The sequence below is a fragment of the Elaeis guineensis genome, chromosome 15 (assembly GCF_000442705.2).
Source record: "Elaeis guineensis isolate ETL-2024a chromosome 15, EG11, whole genome shotgun sequence".
In the NCBI taxonomy this organism is placed as follows: domain Eukaryota; kingdom Viridiplantae; phylum Streptophyta; class Magnoliopsida; order Arecales; family Arecaceae; genus Elaeis; species Elaeis guineensis.
This window is the reverse complement of record NC_026007.2, coordinates 74,241,786-74,263,114: the sequence shown is the minus strand read 5'-3', so window position 1 is coordinate 74,263,114 and position 21,329 is coordinate 74,241,786. Positions and strand designations below refer to the sequence as shown.

The following is a 21,329-nucleotide window of genomic DNA, read 5'->3' as shown; positions in this document are numbered from 1 at the left end:
TATAAAGCTAGGCTTGTGGCAAAAGATTATAGTCAGCGTGAAGATATTGACTATCAAAAAATCTTCTCATTCGTAGTCATACTGAAATCCATCCGCACTCTGCTTGCTGTTGCAGCTTATTATGATTATGAAATCTGACAGATAGATGTAAAAACTACTTTCCTGAATGGGTATCTTGAGGAAGATATCTATATGGAGCAGTCTTTAGATTTCACATCTGATGATGGTGATCACAGAGTCTACAAGTTGCAAAGATCCATATACGGATTAAAGCAAGCTTCTCGAAGTTGAAATCATCATTTTGATGAAACGATCAAATTGTTTGATTTCATCAAGAATGAAGAGGAACCTTGTGTATACAAAAAAATTAGTGAGAGCGCAATAACATTCCTCATATTGTACATAGATGATATTCTCCTCATTAGGAATGATATTTCCATGTTGACCACAATCAAAAGATAGTTGTCCAAGAAATTCTCTATGAAAGACCTAAGGGAAGCATCCTATATTTTTAGAATAAAAGTCTATAGGGATAGATCTAACAAGATGCTAGACCTGTTACAAAAACTGTACATAGAGAAGATGCTGAGGAGATTCAGTATGAAAAACTCTAAAAGAGAATTTTTATCTCTTGAACATGGTATTAATCTTTCCAAGACAATGTGTCCGACCATATCTAAGGAAGTGCAGTGTATGAGTAGGATTTCTTATGTCTCAGCCATAAAGAGCCTAATGTATGCCATGCTGTGTACTCGATTTGATATTGCCTTTGCTGTGAGTGTCAAAAGTAGGTATCAGTTGAATCCAGACGAGGAGCACTGGATAGCTGGGAAGAACATCCTTAAGTACTTGAGAAGAATTAAGGATTTGTTCTTGATCTTTGAAGGAGATTCTGAGTTGCGAGTCGAGGGATATACTGATTCAGACTTCATGTCTGATCCTGATGATAGAAAGTCTACGTCAGGACGTATTCGTTTGCAATGATGGCGCAGTCAGCTGGAAGAGTTCCAAGCAACCCATCATAGCGAATTCGACCACAGAGGCTAAGTATGTCGCTGCCTCGGATGCTGCAAAGGAAGACATTTGGTTGAAAAAATTTGTTGCGAAACTTGAGGTTATGACATCGGATACCATACCACTTTACTGCGATAATAATGGAGCCATAGTACTTGTTAAGGAGTCGAGGTCTCATCAAAAATCAAAGTATATCGAGCAACGATATCATATCATATGCGACTACTTCAAAAAAAAATATGTTAAGATGCGAAGAGTAGACTCCGCGGACAACGTGACAGATCCGCTGATAAAGCAATTGAGCCAACCGAAAATGAAAGTCCATCTTGAGAACATGGGACTTAGATTAGTGGCCATTGGCTTTAGTCCAAGTAGAAGATTGTTAGATGTGTATCCTAGAAGCCAATATAAGTGATACATTGTAATAAAGCTAGAATACAATTTTGTACTTTATACATTGATTACCTATATGAGTCCCGACCTTCATTCTATTAGTTATCACTTGATCTTGATAGATAAATACCAAATAAAAAGAAAGAAGAAAGGGATAGCCTACCAAGATTGATCAATAAAAGAACAAGTTTATTTTTCATTCAAATGTGATGTGTCCTTGAATCATCCATGGAATTAACTTTTCGATATATATTCTCAAAGTACTAAGAATTAGAGACATATTTGATTCCTAAATGCTCCCAGTCATAATATCATCATGAAGACGATGATCGATCCGAATAGACCGGTGCACGGATCGCTTCCTTCAGGATAGATGAGTCTCTAGTCTACAGTGTAGAGATACTGAGCGACGAGTGCGGATAGTTGTTAGAGAATAACTTGTACTGAGCGTGACCATACGAGAAATCATTTAGATTTTTACTCGATCGTCAGTGATTGTCTCTTTGCTGTAGTTGTGTAAATGATCATTTGATCTTGAGATGGTACGACTGCTCGTAATGAAACTGCTGGAGTTTGACTGACACATAAACATGATCTCAATGAGTCCTTGTAGTGGATATTGACGATAGTTGATCCACTGTAGGAGTGAAATATGCATCAAAATGAGATCTATCGATCTTGATAGTAAGGAGTAGTCATATGAACTTTGAAAGGCTAAATCCGAGAGTCTGTGATCACAGCAGTGTGATTGATGAAAAAGAGTTTCCATAAGGATCACATTTGGACTTGAACTGATGGAATCTATCATATGACTGATGTTAAGATTTGATGATTTATTCAGGACCTGCCATCTAATCAAGATTCACGATAGAGAGACTGAATCACACGTTAACTACACTTTGAGGTTCTTTTCGGTTCTACTGGATTGCCACTACATACTACTAGGTATCACTGGTAGATTGTAAGAGTTCACTAGGATTGTTTAAGATCGACAATCCTTGATGAGTTAGAGTGAAATTGTTCTGACCCATTGAAAAGAGTTTCAATGATAGTTTGATAAAGATTATTGTATATCTTACTACCAGATAGAATTGAACCTATGGGATCACACAACAAAGGGATTAAACCTGAAATAAGCAATTGAATTTATGAAGTTTCAATTGGATTTAGAAAAATCCTATTGAGTTCAAGATAACCTTTCTAGCATATGGTTGGACCCAATTTTCTCTTTACGTTTGAATTTCTTATTTGATAAAATTAATTAAAACTTAATTATCTGCTAATAACTTAAATAAATTAGATTCATTAGGCTCCAATTGTTAGGTGCCTAAGGTTTTGGATCAAATAAATTGAGGATGCAAGTCTTTAATTAATTTTCTTGATAGTTAAGTTGGGGCGCCACTTGATTTGATCAAGTTGGGTGTGTCCCACCTTTAGAGGATGTGTGGATCCTTGATGGGGCGTCTCTTGGGTGCAAATTGGGATATGATTTTGTGGGTGCAAGGACTCCAATTGTTGGTGCCTAATAAGTTTCCTAAAAGAAGTCAAATAACTTAAGTTATAAGGATTCCTAATACAAGTAGGACTTGTATTTGGTTTTGAATAAGATTCAAACCTTATGCCTATTTAAAGGAACCTCCTCTAAGGTCCCTAGACACTCCAACCAGCAGCCCCCACGCCCCTTAGGAGAGTTCCACGCCCTCTCTTCCTCTCTCCCTCTCCTCCCTTGGACATCCAACGTCCTCTATGGGCGTCCATCTTCTTCACGCCCAAAAGGGCTTTGGGTGTCCCCCTCTTGTGCTAGTTTCTAGTTCCTGCTAGCAACACAATCTAGAGAAGAAAAGCAAGAGAAGAAGACAAGAAGAAGATCAAGGATCAAAGAGTTGATCGCGATCCAGACTTCGTTTAGATTCGCAAGCTGATTTTTCTTGGAGAAGAAAAATCAATTTTTAGATGGCTGTTCCAGGTTGATCCTGAGTGGATACCCATAGAGATTTGAAGAAAAGAATTGCGAAACAGATATATGATTCGATCATATGTTAAATTTCAGCACATGTTCAATTTCAGCATATGAAGTAGATTCTTGTGGTTTATGTTTTATGCATACATGATATAGATTAAAAGAAGTTTTAATCTTCTCTTCTGCTGCTATATTTAGAAAAAAAAATTTTGAAACATATATGCATACCCTGACATAGAAATTCCAACAGTCCCACCCAAGGTTTGCCATACCGTGCCGAACCGGCCGGTACACCCCATCTCGTACCGGATCGATGGGGAACCGGCACGATTCGGTCGGTAAAATCGGTACACCTGCGGTACCGACGAATAAAGAACGAAAAGTGAGAAAGAGAGAGAGGGGAGGGAAGAGAGGGAGGTGGGAGCCGCCGGAGGCCGACGGTGGCCGGCTACGGCCGTCGGAGGGCTTCCGAGCCCCGTATCGCCCGATAGGGCTTTCAAGAGAGCAAAAAAGAGAGAGAGCACGCTCGGAGGGGGGGTGGAGAACCTACCGGACAGACGGTGCCTCCGTTGCGAGGCTCCCAGTGGCCGGCGAGTCGACGCCGACGGCCTGAGGGCGGTCGAGTGGGCGGGGCTCCGCCCCCCTTCTTTTTCGAAACAGACGTCGTCTGTTTCGATTTTTACTTTTTTTTTTGTTTTAAACTTATGAAGTCGGCAACTGGATTGCCGACTTAAGAATTTTTTTTTAAAAAAAACAAAAATCGTGAAGCCGGCAAATCGTTTACCGACTTCACTTAAAACCACGTTTTTAAAAAAATTTGCGAAACAAGGGCATCGCGATGCCCCTGTTTCACGCCTGTAGCACCGCGCGCGTGGACAGCGCCCTCCGACGGCCACGGCGGCCAGTCGGAGGCCGTCCGACGGCCCCGCCGGCTCCTTCCCCTCCCTCTTTTTTTTTCTTCCTCTTTCTCTCTCTCTATTTCTCTCAATTTCTCACTTTCTTCTTCCGATTCGGGTCGTCAGTTCGGTACGGTATGAAACCATACCGAACCGTACCACCGGCCGGCCGAAACGGCCGGCGGTACCGGTTCAGCAAACCTTGATCCCACCAGAACTGAATTATTGCTATAGTCATACATCTAGGATCTGCATGTTCTACATGCTTTTCAATAATATCAGTTCATTTTTATGTCCACGTACATGGATTATATACTTATAGAAATTAACCATGGAAAAACAAATGCATCTTTTATTGTGATTCTCACTTGAGGGATGCATGTATTAAAATGCTCTATTGCTCCAGTATAATATGTGAATAAGATTTTGCAGGTCCATTGCAATAATTACTTCTCCAGTTTCATGGCGACAAAACTCTCGATTGTTGAATATCTAAATTTTCAGTTTCCAAACTGAACTGAAGCCACCTAGCACCAATGTGAAATGTCCCATCTAGCATCACCCATCAAATTACTGTCCAAAACTCCAATTACAGGGATTTTTCATGTTGCCCACTGAAATAAATTGGAGTATTCACAACAAAAATAGGGACTAGAAATTCCTTTAAGAACCTCAGGTGGCAGATATGAAATCTTATAGAAAAATGGTCTCATCCTGTTTGTTTATGCCTTATCTTCACCAATAACACTCATAATAAATTTTCTAGACATTAAGGCCTCAATCAGTACTGTGTCGAGTGAATTAATTCCACATTGCCCCTTCAAGAGCTCAAGACTCTCCACCCGTTGACTGGTGAGTTCTACCAAAACTGCCCCTGCCACAACCACTCAAACCAAGTTGAACATGTTTGGTAGCTTCAGCATGGTACAATTAAGCCAATTCTGCAATATTTGTGCCCAACTTGACTGGAGCTTGGGCCTCGTTTTAGGACCCACACCTGACTAACAAGTCTTGACTTCAAGTACAGAGCAAGTTCAAATCGGGTCAGCAACAGGACAGGACCAGGTCTACTCGACCAACTTGCATCCTAGATATAAGGCTCCCTTAATCGCGTCTATTTTCATGAAATTGCCAATTGTTAGTTTGGTCCCCATACGTGAGCACCTGAATTCAGTCAGCCTTGACTGACACAACAATCAAATAACTTGGAACTTCAGCAGTGTCATTAACTTATAAAAGATGAACCAACATAAATATCTAAGAAAAGGATAAAGGTACCATGCTAGACCATTTTAACATCACTGACAAATAACATTAACAAGCACCATGCTTTAAGAGTTCTTCTACTGTATTAATGGCTTGCTAATCAGGAGATATTTAGCAACGTTCTATCATGGTTAATGCTGTTATAACAACCGACAGGCCCAGCTCACTAGACATTTAGAAACATCCTAACATTGCTGAAATGCCTACCTCATTCTTAAATAACCAGCAGGCTGAGAAAATTTGCTTTGGACAACTATATAAATTTACCTGGACAAAGTCCACAGGCCCTAAACCAGCTACAAAGTAGTCGAAAGTTGCATAACGGCCAAAATCAACATACCCCTGCAAGATTATGGAGGAAAGAATATCCAGTTTATAATATTTAGAATGTCAATAAGCAAATATTGAAAGCATAAATAGCAAAACTGTCAAAGCTAGCAGAAGATGCAATCAAAGGAGGCATCATAATGGGCTAGAAAAGGTGGAATAATTGGACATTACCAAGGATATTGAAGAAAAATTTTTGATAGTAATGTTGTATTTCAGTTTGTCATCTGTTCCACAAACAATATGGCAAGTTGCAAAAGCCAAGACTATGCTTTAACACATGTGTGTGTGTCTGCGTGCGCATGTGTGCGTGCGCGTGTGCGCGCGCGTGTTTGTGCGTGTGGGCATAAACTTGTAGTTCTTCACACCTTTTTTCTTCCTCCCTTTACACACTTTGGCAATGCAAGAAATTATACAGTACCAAATAGCCTCATCAAATAGTTTCATCCATGATAGATGATAATGAATCAAAAGTAAAATGCCAATAATTATGCAGATGTTAAAAATTGATTTGTTACCTGCTACATTGTAAGGCTTTATTCTTGGACTAGTGCCCCCCCACCCTCTCCAAAAAAAAAAAAAAAATCTTTCCTCCTTTCAGTTGGTTTGGTCATTTGCTGCTTTTATAATACAACTAAATAAGTCAGTTATATTTCAGGGCTATCTATCACATAAGAGCTTGCTAAAAGCCTAAAACTAATTCCATGATGTTCTTCAATACCAAGAGGCAACAGTCTTTTAAAACCATAGAGCAAAGTTGAATGTTTCTTGTAATTATAAAATGGTCTCCAAATTTAACCACAAACAATTAAAAACCATACAAGATCAGATATTGAGATTTTGTGCAAAATGAATAAATGAAATTTTGTGCAAAATGTCATCCATGATAGATTTCAGTGAAGATACAAGATATATGTATTTCACATATTTTTCCATCAGCAATCACTTAAGTTGACAAGCAGACAGAACATATCCATGTGCTTAAGAGATCCCAGCACTTGCAAGACAGCATAATGTCAAGTGAATCAACATTGCATGGTAGCTAGTACCATTTTCAGAATACTAAGAACTGTTTGGCTGCATAAGCACATGGAAAACCACACAAAAGAAAGAAACATCGTTTTAGCACTAATGACCACAGCATCCAACACAATAGAGAAAAGGTTATATGTCATACCGCTTGAGATCGGCTCTCCACATCCTTACAGAACCGGACAGCCAAATCAGCATCCTGTCAAATAATTGAGAGTCTCTTGAGTTCATAGCGATTCATAGATGCAAATTTGTAGCTTGTGCCCATTAGTAACTCTCAACAAACTAATACGCATTCTATTTGAAATGTATCACCATAAGATCAAACAAGGACTATTTAGTCTGAAGTAAACATGATCTGATAAAACATCATATGGAACAAAAATGAAAGAAGATAAAAAGGAAAGAGCTAAATTCGTGGATCTTTGCATCCCTAGTCATGGTGAAACCGCTTTCCTCCTAACATGCTTATATACCACTTTGACCACAACTGGAGCAACCGAACTTTCCACAAAGAAAGGGGTATAAAAGACATTTCTCAAAGTTCAATCTGCCTCATTCCATATGAAGATCTTTTTTTCCCAACCATAAAAGCGAAGCCTTTTGCCCTTACAAAACAAAATATGATATAATTTCAATAACATTATCGACCAGTGCACTCCAGAATAGCTCAATCACCTTCACATGATGATCATGTACTATTCCCCTAAATATAGCAAACCAGGCATTTCCAAAATGGGCATACTAAGAATGTGGCTAAAGTCTCCTATGAGAAGACACTGGCTCATTAGACATAGAAATAAATAAGTAAGCAATTTCCCTGATATGATAAAGGAATTAAGCAGGCAAACGAGCTAGTACTAACTTATAGCATCATCCATGAGCGAAGAATATAAAAAGCTCCATATTTGAAAAGCCTGTTCAAAATGAAATTGAACTTGCTCACTGGTGCTTGACTCATGAGAGAGAGAGGGAGGAAGAGAGATAATAAGGAACTAGAATTAATCAAATTGTACATCAGTATACATGTTACGCAATAATGTATAGCCCTTACTATCAGGGGTGCAAATGAGTTGGGTAATATATAGATCCAAACCTAGTTTATCAGCCTGAGGTGAACGAATCTAGACCCAGGGTTTGAGTCTATGTTACAATCTCGGGCATTATTTTTTTCAGCCAAGTGTGCCATGCATTATCAAAACTAAACAGACATGAATAAATTTGACACTACAACTAAACCAAATGCAATGCACAACATCTCAAATTGCACAACTTAAAGAGTATTTATCTTAAAACGCACTGGATAATTGCATATTTTTTAAGCTCAAAATTGTAGGCCGGAAAGCAATATGGTTAGGTCTTCTTCCTGGAACAACCCGATCCATCCCCATTAGCAATCAAAATGGCACTATGGAAAAACACATGATGATTTCTTTTCTAATGTGCTAGTCTCATTACATCAATAATCAAACATTAAAACTTCGATAATTGCCCCCAAAAATAGGATCTCCGATAATATTAACTAATATAAATGCAGTCTTACAAAGAAAGAAAATGACTAAGAGGGGAAGCGTTTTGGCAGAAAAAACCTTTGAGAGAAAATGACACTGCCAAGTTCATTGTGCCTACTTTCAGAAGAAATTGGAGTTTGTCTTCTCTATGTAACTTGAGCTAAAAGTTTCTTTTTCATTCCTATATTTTTTTCCTCAGACATATCTTATTGATTATCATATGATGTGTTATGCAATGTTAGTGTACGGTTCAGAGGAGATGCATTATAAAGTAAAATATTTATGTCCATTAGCACCCCCATGCTTACTTTTCCGGAAAATGAAATTAATAAGAACTAAGAAACCATTAAAATATTGACAGGTTTCTCTATCATAACAAATCTCAAGTGTTTCTCTTGATAAGTTACAGATCATTATATGTCCATGCATACCAAAACTCAGAATATTTGCAATTTTCCTGGAATGTAGCTGTTATGGCAGAATGCAAAATAATATAACCTTCAACCAATTTTCTTGGAATTTAGTTGTCAAAACAAACGCACTAGAAGAAACTATTTAGTAACATAAACCCACATGCACACACATGCACAAACAATAAAATAAGGGAAAAAAAAAGAAACAAATATTCAACAATAGAACAAAAGAGGATGCCGATACCATAATACTAAAAACTCCCAGTTGCCTAAAAGAAACTATGTTTTAGAAAAAAGTTTTTTTTTCACTGAAAGACTTATGTTCTTCCCTACCAAAACTCCACCACGACTTTGATTAGACGATCACATCAAAATCTCTCAAAACCTGGATGCCAAATACATCCATATTTGTAGGTAGTGCGCCTTCTCCTGAGTTGTGAGCCTTGGTGCAACATTCTGACCTTGTGTCACAGGTTTGAAACATGGAACCAATCTCTCTGCACGTAGGCAGGGGGTAAGGCAACATACATCTTACCCCCTCCCTACACTTTGCAATGGCAAAGGCCTCATGCATTGGGCTAGGCCACCCTTTTTATGCCATTCTCTAAGTTCATCAAAAAAAATTTCATTTCATATATGTTGTCACTCGAAGGAAATTATGCATCACCTACAGCATACAGTTTACAAACATCAAAAAAAGACATATAAAGAAAGGAACGAAAAGAAAGTTTCAAGTAAAACAAGGGATTTTCAAAATTTATGAATTCCCCAATAAACAAAATTATGATGCTAAGCAGGATCTTATAACACCTCACCTTAGAATACAAACAGTAAAACATGCAGAAAAATAAATTCTTCATGGATAAGTTTCTCATTAATACCTCCCGTTCATACTCGAAGACATGGCCTACCAAATCTGTCTGAGTAGCAGCTTAGGATAAATCAATCTATAAAGAGCATTCATCTGATGATATGTGGATTCGTGTGCATGAATTTTAAACATGGATAAAGGATACAAAATCAACAAGCCGGCTGCTGTTGTCAAGTGCATAACAATTAGAACTTGGTATCACAACCGAGACAGCAAGTTGTATATGTAAAAATATGGCTGTCAAAAAGGAAAGAGCATATCAGACTTATAAAATAAAATGAATATCTTTATTTGCAGATATCTGCAGCCAAAAGAAAAAAAAAAAAAGGAAAGAAAAGAAAAGAAGGATGCATTGCTTTCTTAGGATGCTTAATAGTCTTGATTGCATTTCTAGATCAAGAAGGAATGCAACCATCTTCTGAACTGCATCAGCTCAAAATTAACCTGGGCTTGGACCAAAACATGGATTTTCCAGGCACATCTATGTCCACATTTGGCCTCTTTAGATATTGATTTTGGTTCTGCACAAAATAGCACTTGCTAGCACCATCCAGACAGATTGTAGCCAGCATCTAAATCCTCTGCTACAATTCATATCACAAGCTACCAGCCATGATGGTAATACACCAAGATTGGTCGAGCTACCCAGGATGTCAGTCAATATTTCAGATATACCATCAAAATCTAACGGTAATCCCCTCGAATTCATATTATCATCCACTAATCTATCATTGGTATATCAGTGGCTGAAACATAAGCAAAAACAAAAGGAAAAAAGGGCCTCGTGGTTGTGCAATGTCCATGTCAGCCAAGGTAGTGCATATTTTTCCATTTCAAGATATTTAACGACCAGAGCAATTAGTAAGTAGGTCACAATTGATATACTGTCAATGAGAAAGGTTTTCTGTTTCCCAAGGCATAAGGTGGGGTGCATACCTATGATCAGATAAGAAAGGAAACTTGAGATAGCATAGGTGCTCAAGGAGACCCCACCATGCAACATTCCTGGAAATAATTTCACAGTTAATCACAAGAAAGGCAGTGTCATATCCTATTTAAAACATAGCATTGATAAGACCATCTCATCACATTGTAACCCAGTATTTTTCTTTTTTTTCAGAATTCATCTGCTTCTTTAAGGGAAAAAAAGGAGAGGAAAAGAGCTCTTTGCCTCGTTCAACTGCGTCTGATTCAATGTTTTGATAACTTAATCTTGATGACATGCCCAGCAATATGACAAAATGATCAATATTGTCACTGCACTAAAAATAACAATAAAAGAAGCCTAGCTAGATGATATTCTGCATCAAAAAAGGGAGAGAAGAAGTTGATAAGCATTTCTGGGGAGGACATAGTGAAAATTTACAAATATTTACCGATTTCCCTTGAATTCACCCTTCTATTGGAAAGAACATTTCGTTTGTTTCCAGCACATATCATGAAAGAAGAGCTCTTGGCTAAAATGATCGGCGTGGTCATGCTGTAAATCGATAATTAGTTGAAAACTTGTCAAGGTTCATGCACTAGGACTTTTCCCAGTAGTCGCACCCCTCTGCTTGGCAATCAGAGTTTCCAGGTTTGATTCATGAGTAGTGCATCTCGCAGAACTTAGACGTAGGTAATTATAGCGCCGGTGGATTTCCATCCCTTTCTCTCAAAAAAAAATAAAAAAATAAAGAAAAGAAAAGAACGAAAGAAAATGGGAATGTTCTAATTACTCTGGAAATCTATGACCACATAATGAGAATCCAAAATCTTTGGTTGCCCTTGAATGTTTCATTTGTTTTCTTGGAAAGAAGGAGAAGACAGGAAGTTTCAAGACGATTTGGCCGAGTTCAAACCTCCTTATGATTCCTTTAAACCTCGTTGAGATTCTTGAAGAAGAGGTGGACTTGCCTCTGATTCTGGACCTCGACTAACGGTGGTCAACTAATATGTTCTAGTTTCTTTAGAAAATCAATACTGTCGGAATCCAAATTGTTTGTGGAGACAGACATGATCAATGTGATCACACTGTCAACCGATAACTAGTTCAAAACCCATCAAGCTTCTGGAACCATACGCGCATTTTAAAGAAAATAAAATGAAAGAAGAATTAGAGGTTTTGAATGGTCCCCAGCGGCTGAGACTCTTAAAGTTTTAGGGTTCCTTTTCGTATAGAATACATCAAATACAATAAAGGCGAGAAAGAGATCGGGCGAGGAGAAGGGCAAACCTGGGGAGCTCCGAAGAGGTGTGAGGGGACGGGGGCAAACGATGGAGCACGAGAGAATGAGCGAGTGGAAAAGGGGCAGCGGAGGAATGGGGTGGGGTTGGCTTAAAATGGATTTGCACCGACCAAAAAATTAAAAAGGGCGATCTTGTCGTCTTGCATTCTGTGGAGGATGTCATGTGTGAAAACATCTTCTCAATTTTAATTTAATTTTATTTATATTTTATATATTTAAAAAATATAAATTAATTTTTTAATTATCAATTTGCTTCGACATAATTTAAACGTTTATCTTTGTTAATCGAAAAATATAATATGATGATAATATTATTATTTTATAAAATAATAAAAATATTTTATTTTTATATTTTTTTAATTAATTTACTATTTTAACAACGTTCATTTTTTTTTTTTTTTTTTTTTCGCTCTTTTCTTCTCATTCATTTCTCTTTTTTTCCCACTCCATTTCCTCATGATTTAGCTAGAGCCATGGAGTAAAAGCAACATGCCCAAACAACTAAATCTTTTCTTGAGAATGTTGTCCCACGGGAACATAACCGTCCGTCATGACCATAATGCTTCTCATGAGTTTTCAAATATGAAATAACTGAAAACTTCTTGGTATTGCATTTACTGCAGGCAAGGCTTTTGTCACGGTGGCTTCTATTGTAATGATTTTTATACCCCACAAAGGGATATGAATATCTCTTTATAAGTGTCGGTTTTAAGCGTTGATTCCTTATTAGATTTGGCAAGGGTAGCTGGGGTCCTGTACTTCTACGTTGCTTCTCATGTACATTCTTAGGTTAGCATCTCTCTTGAATCCTTTCCCACAAAACGTACATAACTAGGTATATTGTGTTAAAATCTCATAACCTACAAACTCTCACCGTCTGAATGTCCAATTTTGAAGTCGGCAACTTGATCGCTGATGAGGGCAAATGCTGAAGGAGGTAGTTGGTCATTTATATATTTGAAGGACAGCTTGCTAATAGGATTCTTGCCATTCCGATTTCTATCTATCTAAGTCATGATGTGAGGATGTGGGGGTGATCGTACCGATCTACGATGCCGACTAGAGATCTTGTCGATTTGTACAGACCTACACCATTGAGGAAGATCGATGCGGCATGGATTTGAAGGGTTGAGACTCACCCCAAGATCCGACTCTTTTTCTAAAAAGTCGCTTGGGATAGACTTCCAACACGTATTCTCCTTAAAGATAGAGGTATGGAGATTTCGCCTAACTACTCCATCTGTGGCTTGGAGAAGGAATCTACAGAGCACATCCTCCTTTGCTATCCCAGAGAGAACTTGATCTAGAGGATGGTGGGTAGCCAACCATGAGGTGCAAATACTAACCCTTGGCTCCCTCTCTTTCTGGAGGCCATTCGACACAGTGCTAGTGACGGGCCATCTAGAGTTTGTCGGCTGGTGTGTATTATCTATCAGATCTGATTATCCTAGAACAGTCTTATTTTCGATGCCGAGGTTGTGCCTGCTAAGTGCATCCAAAGAGAGCTTGCTGCTTAGTTACCAAGTATTGCCACTTCTACTCTGTTGGTTTGATCTTAGTCGATTCGAATTTCTGAGACTCCCTAGCTACACCTGTAGCGTCTCGAAGGATTTTGTTCATTTTTTTGGAGCCCCCACCCTTCGGATTTGCTAACATCAACTTTGATGGCAGCATTAGGGATAGCAGTGGTCCTAGATTTGTCATTCGGGATCCGGATTCGCAATGCTGGTTGCGGGGGCTCACCACTTTATAAGGCATCTGCACCCTATGCCGAGCTTCGTGCTGCATGGGCTGGTGTCATATGTGCGATCCAGAAGCTGTGGGTACAAACAATCATTATTGAAAAAAATTTTCTGACGGTTATCAGTTGGATTCAAGAGGAGACCAAGCACCATGAGGCCCACCCACTCTTTAACGACATCTGGAGGGCCACTTGTTAGTGCATTGTAGTGTCTTGCCAGCATGTATTTTGTGAGGCCAATAGTGCGACAGACTAGGTGGCATCCTTTGTTGCTAAGAACATTAGGGAGTAGAGATGGCGCCAGGGCGATGATGACTCGTGGGCTCTGAGGGATATTCTTTTTTCTGGCTTCTTAGGCTGCTCTCGAACCAAACTAGTCTGAATGCCTACTTGTACTTGTTGCTCCTTGAATTGACTTTGATGATTACAAAGCATTTGAGGGGATTACTAATGATTTTGGCTTGAAAAAAGATTTATTATTTTTCAGAGACAAAATCGTAATTTCATCAAGTCCTAACTCGAAAGCCTCAAGAGCAAGAACAGAAGATTTGTGATCTATTGGAGAAAATTTCACACTTTTTGGATGTGTATTTTGAAAGAACATAATATTTATAAAATTAAGTCGATCCCATGAGTCGACTCATGTCAAATGGAGCTGAACGACACACTGTTTTTTAGCTGGCACATCCAATTGAGTCGACCCCATGAGTCGATTTCTGTGCATGAGTCGACCTCTATTACTGTGCACGCCAAAATTACAGAATAATCATTTTCTATTCTGTGCCACAGAAGTCGACCCCATGAGTCGACTCATGTGTATGAGTCGACCATATGAGTCGACCCCTACGATGGAAAAACTTCGTAATGACTAGTTTTTTAGCTCGTTTTGACACATTTAATACTCATTTAATGATCTCCAACGACTCTAAAACCACCCAGATTACTCTCCACCATCAAGTGAAGTTATAAAAGGCACTTAAAGGAGTGAATAAAACAAGGATTTTGAAAAAGATTTCAAGCATTCATTTCAGCCATAAGCAAAGAGCCCTCTTGAAGTTAAAGAAACTTTCATTTCAAGTTCACCAACTCCTCAAGAGCTCATTCAAATCTTCAACCACCTTGAAGAAAATCAGAAAAGCTTCCTTCTTATTGTGTAAAGTGTATTTAAAGTTTTATTTGCTCATTAAAGGAGCTACATTTGTATTTCCGTGAGATTAATTGTTATACTCTATTTTAGAGTTGATCTTTAGTTTTGGAAGGATTTCAAAATGTAGAAAGGTTGATCCGAACCTTGAATCGGATTGTATTGAGTTGGCTTGTACCCGAAAAATAAGTGTTCTAGCTTGGGATTGCTAGAGTCGGAGGTACCGACATTGTATTCTTGTTGAATACGGTTTAGTAGATTTGAATTTTTAAATAGGAGCTTGAGGAGTGGATGTAAGTGCAAGGTTGGCATCGAACCACTATAAATCTTGATTGTTTGTGGTCTGCTTACTTGTTCTCTATCTTATTTTCTTTTTCTTCTTGCACTCTTGCATCTAATATCTTCACTTTGCTTAAATCACTCACTTCAATTAACTTGCCTTTTATTACTTAATCCTTGTGGTTCTAGATTAATTTTAAATTTTTAAAAATCTAATTCACCCCTCCTCTTGGGTTACATAGCTGGACAACAAGTGGTATCAGAGCTCGGTGCTTTAGCCCTACTTTGATTAACCATCAAAGAGCTAAAGATCTATGGCAACTCAAATTGGTGCTTCACTAGCCGAGGGGTAGTCCACAAACCGACCTTCACTTTTCAATGGGTCAAATTATACCTATTGAAAAGTTCGGATAAAAATCTTTATCCAAATATTTGACTATGATGTATGGAGTATCATAGTAAATAGACCACACACACCCATTAAAATAATTGATGGTGTGGAACCAACCAAATCCGAAAAAGAATGGGATGAGGTTGACAAGAAAATGGCTCAACTTAATGTAAAAGTTATGAATATTTTATATTGTACTCTAGATGCTAATGAATTTAATCATATTTCAACATGCATGTCAGCTAAGAAAATATGGGATAGATTAGAAGTAACTCATGAAGGAACTAATCAAGTGAAGGAATAAAAAATTAACATGCTTGTGCATAAATATGAACTCTTTAAAATGGAGCATGATGAATCAATAACTAAAATATTTACTCATTTTACTGATATTATTAATGATCTAAAAAGTCTTGGTAAGTCTTATTCTAACAGTGATCTCATGAGAAAGATTTTTAGGTCTTTACTAAGGACTTGGGAGGCCAAAGTGACCGCAATCCAAGAAGCCAAAGATCTGAATATCTTATCCTTGGAGGAGCTTCTAGGATCGCTAATGATACACGAGCTAAGTATGAAACAACATCAAGAAGAAGATGTCAAAAAGAAGAGGACAATCGCCCTTAAATCCACTGCTCAACTTGATGAGGAATCCGATGATACGAAAAATGAAGAGCAGGATGAAGAAATGACCCTCATTACTGAAAAGTTTAAGAAGTTTTTGAAGAAAAGAAGATAAAGAATGAGGAAGAGGCCACCTACAAAAGAAAAATATAGCAAAGAAAAGGATAAGGAGCAATCCCTTATATGTTATGAATGTAAGAAGCTGGAATACTTTAAGTCTGAATGTCCACAACTTAAGAAGGGTCTCAAGAAGTACAAAAAAAAAAAGCTTTGATGGCTACATGGAGCGGAAGTGATGAGTCAAGCTCCGAAGAAGAAGATTCAAATAAACAAGCCAACTTATATCTTATGGTACATGAAAATGAGGTAAACACTGAAATTCCTAATGACTTTATCTTTGAAGAACTTCATGAAGCATTTTATGATCTAATTGATGAACTAAAGAAGCTAGGGGTAAAGAACAAAGAATTGAAATCAAAGAATCAATCTTTACTAAAAGAAAATGAGATTATTTCAAATGAAAAATTAATCTTATCTCAAAAAAATCTGAACTTAAAAAATGAGATTGCCAAGTTAAAACCAATGGTTGAAAAGTTCTCTTTAAATTCAAATAAACTTCAAATGATACTTGACAATCAAAAGGTCATTTATGATAAAGTCGGTCTTGGATATAACCCTTTAAAGAAACAAAAACTTCTGAAAAATATCTTTATAAACTCATCATGCAACAAGTTTTCAAATATTACTTGCTTTAAATGTGGTAAAGTAAGACACAAATCCTATACATATTTTTTTAATAAATCTGAAAATTCTAATGTAAAGAAAATATGGATTCCAAAAGGAACTACCGTAACTAACCAAAAAGGATCCAAAAAAACTTGGGTACCTAAAGTGAAAACTTAATTTTTGTATGCAGGTATGTCTTGCATCCTAAGGAACAAATCGAAAATGGTATCTTAATAGTGGGTGCTCAAAACACATGACCGATGATGAATTTTAATTCATCACACTTGATGCAAAAGATGGAGGGATGATCACCTTTGGAGACAATAGCAAAGAAAAAATCATCGATATAGATAACATTGGTATCACTCCCTCCAAATACATTGAAAATATTTTGTTAGTAGATAGTTTGAAATATAATCTATTAAGCATCAGTCAATTTTGTGATAAAGGATACAAAGTCATTTTTTAATCTTCATTTTGCATAGTAACTAGTCCTATTGATGAATGCATTAAATTTGTTGGGCATAGACATGGTAATGTTTATATGGTAGATTTGAATGATCTTTCCAAAATAAACATGCAATGCCTAGTAGCCTTGAATGCCAAGATTAACGAGATTAGTTGGCTTTGGCATCGTAGGCTTACACATATTAGCATGCATTCACTTTCAAAACTTATTAAAAAGGAATTGGTTACCGACTTACCCAAATTGAATTTTGAAAAGGATAGAATTTGTGATGCTTACCAACTGAGTAAACAAACAAGAGTCTCATTCAAATCTAAAAATATTGTTTCAACTTCTAGGCCATTAGAACTATTGCACATGGATTTATTTGGATCCACTAGAACTACTAATCCAAGTGAAAAATGATATGGCTTTATGATTATTGATGATTTTTTTCGTTTTACATGGGTCTTCTTTTTGGCACATAAGGATAAAATTTTTTATATGTTCTCAAAATTTTATCGAAAAGTCACTAATGAAAAAGATTTTTCAATTCAAAATATTCAAAATGATCATGGAACTGAATTTGAAAATCAAGATTTTGAAAAGTTTAGTAATGAAAAAGGTATTGACCACAACTTTTCAGCACCTAGGACACTCCAATAAAATGAGATAGTAGAAAGAAAAAATAGAACCCTCGAAGAAATGACTCGTACCATGCTATGTGAAAGCAACCTCCCAAGATATTTTTGGACGAAAGCAATTAACACGGTATGTTACATATTAAACCATACTTTAATTAGATCAATTTTAAAGAAAACTCCCTATGAGCTTTGGAAAGGAAGAAAACCAAACATTGCATATTTTCATGTTTTTGGTTACCGATATTTTTTTTTGAACAATGGTAAAGAAAGACTAGAAAAATTTAATGCAAAATCCGATGAAGCTATTTTTCTTGGTTACTCCTCTTCTAGCAAAGCTTTTAGAGTTTTCAACAAAAGAACTTTAGTAGTAGAGGAGTCAATACATATTGTTTTTGATGAAACTAACAATCTTCCTTCAAGGAAGAATGAGGGTATTGATGATGCAGATCCTCTTATAGAAGGGATGAAGGAGATCACCTTAAAAGACTCAACAATTCAAAATGAAGAAGAACATGAAAACAAACAAGAGGATGAAGGTGAAGAACAACAAGAACAACCTCAAGGCTCAAATGATCTACTTAAAGAATGGAGGTATAATCACAATCACCCCAAAGAATTGATCATTGGCGATCCTACACATGGAGTAAAAACTCGTTCCTCTCTTAGAGATGCAGACAATCATTTTGCATTTGTTTCTCATTTTGAACCTAAAATCATAGATAAAGCTGAAAAAAATTATAATTGGATAAATGCAATGCAAGAAGAATTTAATCAATTCGAAAAAAATAATATATGGACTTTAGTATCAAAACCTAAAAATTATCCAGTAATTGACATAAAATGGGTATATAGGAATAAATTGGATGAACATGAAATGTGATAAGAAATAAAGCAAGATTAGTTGCAAAAGGTTATAATCAAGAAGAAAAAATTGATTTTGATGAGACCTTTGCACCTGTTGCTAGATTAGAAGCAATTAGACTTTTACTTGCATATGCTTGCTTTATAAATTTTAAGTTATTCCAAATGAATTTCAAAAGTGCTTTTCTAAATGGATATATTACTGAAGAAGTTTATGTAAAATAACATCCTGATTTTGAAAATCATGCTTCTCCTAATCATGTTTTTAAATTAAACAAACCATTATATAGTTTGAAACAAGCACCTAGGGCTTGGTATAAAAGGCTAAGTAAATTTCTGCTTAATAATAATTTTTCAAGAAGAAATGTAGACACAATCCTTTTTATTAGAAGAAATCAAGATGATATTTTAGTTATACAAATATACGTTGATGATATTATTTTTGGATCTACTAATGAAACTCTTTGTTAAGATTTTGCTAAGCTCATGCAGGGGGAGTTCGAGATGAGCATGATGGGAGAACTTACATTCTTCCTCGGACTCTAAATCAAACAAACAAAGGAAGGAATCTCTATCACCCAAAGCAAATATACAAGAGAACTACTCAAAATATTTGGAATGGAGGGTTTCAAAGCAATTGGTCACCCATGAGCCCATCATGTAAGCTTGACAAGGATGAAAGAGGTAAAAATGTAGACTTAAAATTTTATAGAGGCATGATTGATTCTCTATTGTATTTAATTGCTAGTAGACTAGATATTATGTTTAGTGTATATCTTTATGCTCACTTTCAATCAAATCCAAAAGAATCACATTTGAATACAATTAAAAGAATCCTTAAATATTTAAATAGTATACAAACTCTAGGAATATGGTATTCTAAGGACTCATCAATTGACTTAATAGGATATTCAGATATCGATTTTGCTGGATGTAGATTAGATAAAAAAAATACTAGTAGAATTTGCTAATTTTTTGGAGTTAACTTAATCTCTTAGTTTAGTAAGAAGCAAAATTCGGTGGCACTATCTACGGTCGAGGTCGAATACATTACAGTCGGAAGTTGTTGTGCTCAAATCTTGTGGATTAAGCAACAACTTGAGGATTTGGCATCAAACTCAATAAAACTCCCATAAGATGTGATAACACTAGTGCTATCAATCTAACTAAAAATTCAATTCAGCACTCTAGATCAAAATATATTGAAATTAGACATTATTTCATAAGAGAACATGTTCAAAACAATAATATAATTCTTGACTATGTATGTACTGAAAAATAATTGGCTGACATTTTTATCAAGGCCTTAAGTGAAGATAGATTTTGTGAAATTAGAAGAGAACTAGAAATCCTTGATCCATCAGCTTAAGTATCTCTCTAATTCTAAGTTCTTAATGCCAAAAATTCATTGAACCAAATTTATTGAGCTCAATTTTCATCTCTTCTTTTCTTTTAAAAGCTCAAAACTGTACTTCACATAATCAATTTCTAGGTAGACACTTTTCTCTCAAAGTTTCAAATTTTTTAAAATTTTTTTATCATTCTTATGAATTTTTTTGTGCCATGAGTCGACCCCCAGGGTCGACCCTAGGGTAAACTTGTAATTTTGTCAAAATCCTTCGGACGCTCTCTTTTTATTAAAAATTTTTTTTTGAGCTGACTCAGCCCTTCTTCTTCTTCCTCCCACCGAACCAAAAGCTCTCCCTCTCTTCTCCCTCAAACCGAAGATTTCTCTCAAATCTCTCTTCCCACCGATTTTCACCTTTCAAATCGCCCGTTTAGAAACCAACTTCCTCTCCCCTTCCTCATTTGGACGGTTCGAGCTTGCCCTAGATTCTACCTCTCTTCTCTAAATCGGCGCTTTACCTCTCTAAAATCTTGGCTTTTCCACAAGAATCCTTTCCTCTCTACCTCATTTAGTCTCCTAAACTCCTTGCAAGTCCTTGTCCAAATGGCTCCCAAAATAAAGCTCCCACAGAGAAGAAAATCTGTTCACGGGTTGGAAGAGACTGAGCACAGAAAAAGAATAGTAGCTGAGCCCTCTCCTGCTCCAATCCCAGCTCTAGATCCTGTTTCAACTTCTATACAGTCTCCAATCAGTCCAAGCAAGGTACCTCTCTCTGATCGAAAAGTGAAATCCGGGAAGAATATAGATTTCAAGTTTTTTCAAAAAGAAGGGTTCTCTATTGGATCAAAAATTAAAAATCAAGGATGGAAGTTTTACTGTTTATTAAAAGAAAATACTTATATTGATTTGGTCAGAAATTTTACTTAAATTTGAGTTATTACAATGGAACAGTAAAGTCTACAGTGAAAGGTGTTGATATTATTCTTGATCCAGTGCATTTGGGACAAATTCTGCACTTGCCTTGTGAAGGCTATACTAATATGGAGCTTTCAATTAAAGAAGAAGGAATTAATGCTATCTTAGGTAGAACTTTTACTGATAGTTTAAATAAATTAGAAGCCAAGATACTTTCAGTGAAATGAGGCTTTTACATCACATGGTGACCAAGCTTTTTGTCCCTAGGACTGGCAGACGATCAGATTGAGATGTTGTCCCAAC

At 36.7% G+C, this 21,329-nt stretch overlaps 1 protein-coding gene across 5 annotated transcripts in view; it reads right to left on the bottom strand.

Moving 5' to 3' along the window:
* The window catches only part of LOC105058782 (uncharacterized), a 67,485-nt gene that overhangs the window by 36,823 nt on the left and 9,333 nt on the right, over positions 1-21,329 (bottom strand). The window contains exons 1-6 of one of the 5 annotated variants that reach the window (XM_073249483.1): positions 11,899-12,039; positions 10,620-10,688; positions 9,829-9,920; positions 9,628-9,732; positions 7,034-7,087; positions 5,797-5,871 (exon numbers count right to left, since the gene is read on the bottom strand). In XM_073249483.1, coding sequence (XP_073105584.1) covers positions 5,797-5,871; positions 7,034-7,087; positions 9,628-9,732; positions 9,829-9,920; positions 10,620-10,686 — 393 coding nt within the window. In that variant the 5' untranslated portion in view covers positions 10,687-10,688; positions 11,899-12,039. Of the gene's footprint in view, positions 1-5,796; positions 5,872-7,033; positions 7,088-9,627; positions 9,733-9,828; positions 9,921-10,619; positions 10,689-10,854; positions 10,964-11,898; positions 12,040-21,329 lie in introns of those variants that run through there. The other 4 variants (XM_073249482.1, XM_073249485.1, XM_073249484.1 and 1 more) reach the window with 4 other exon arrangements.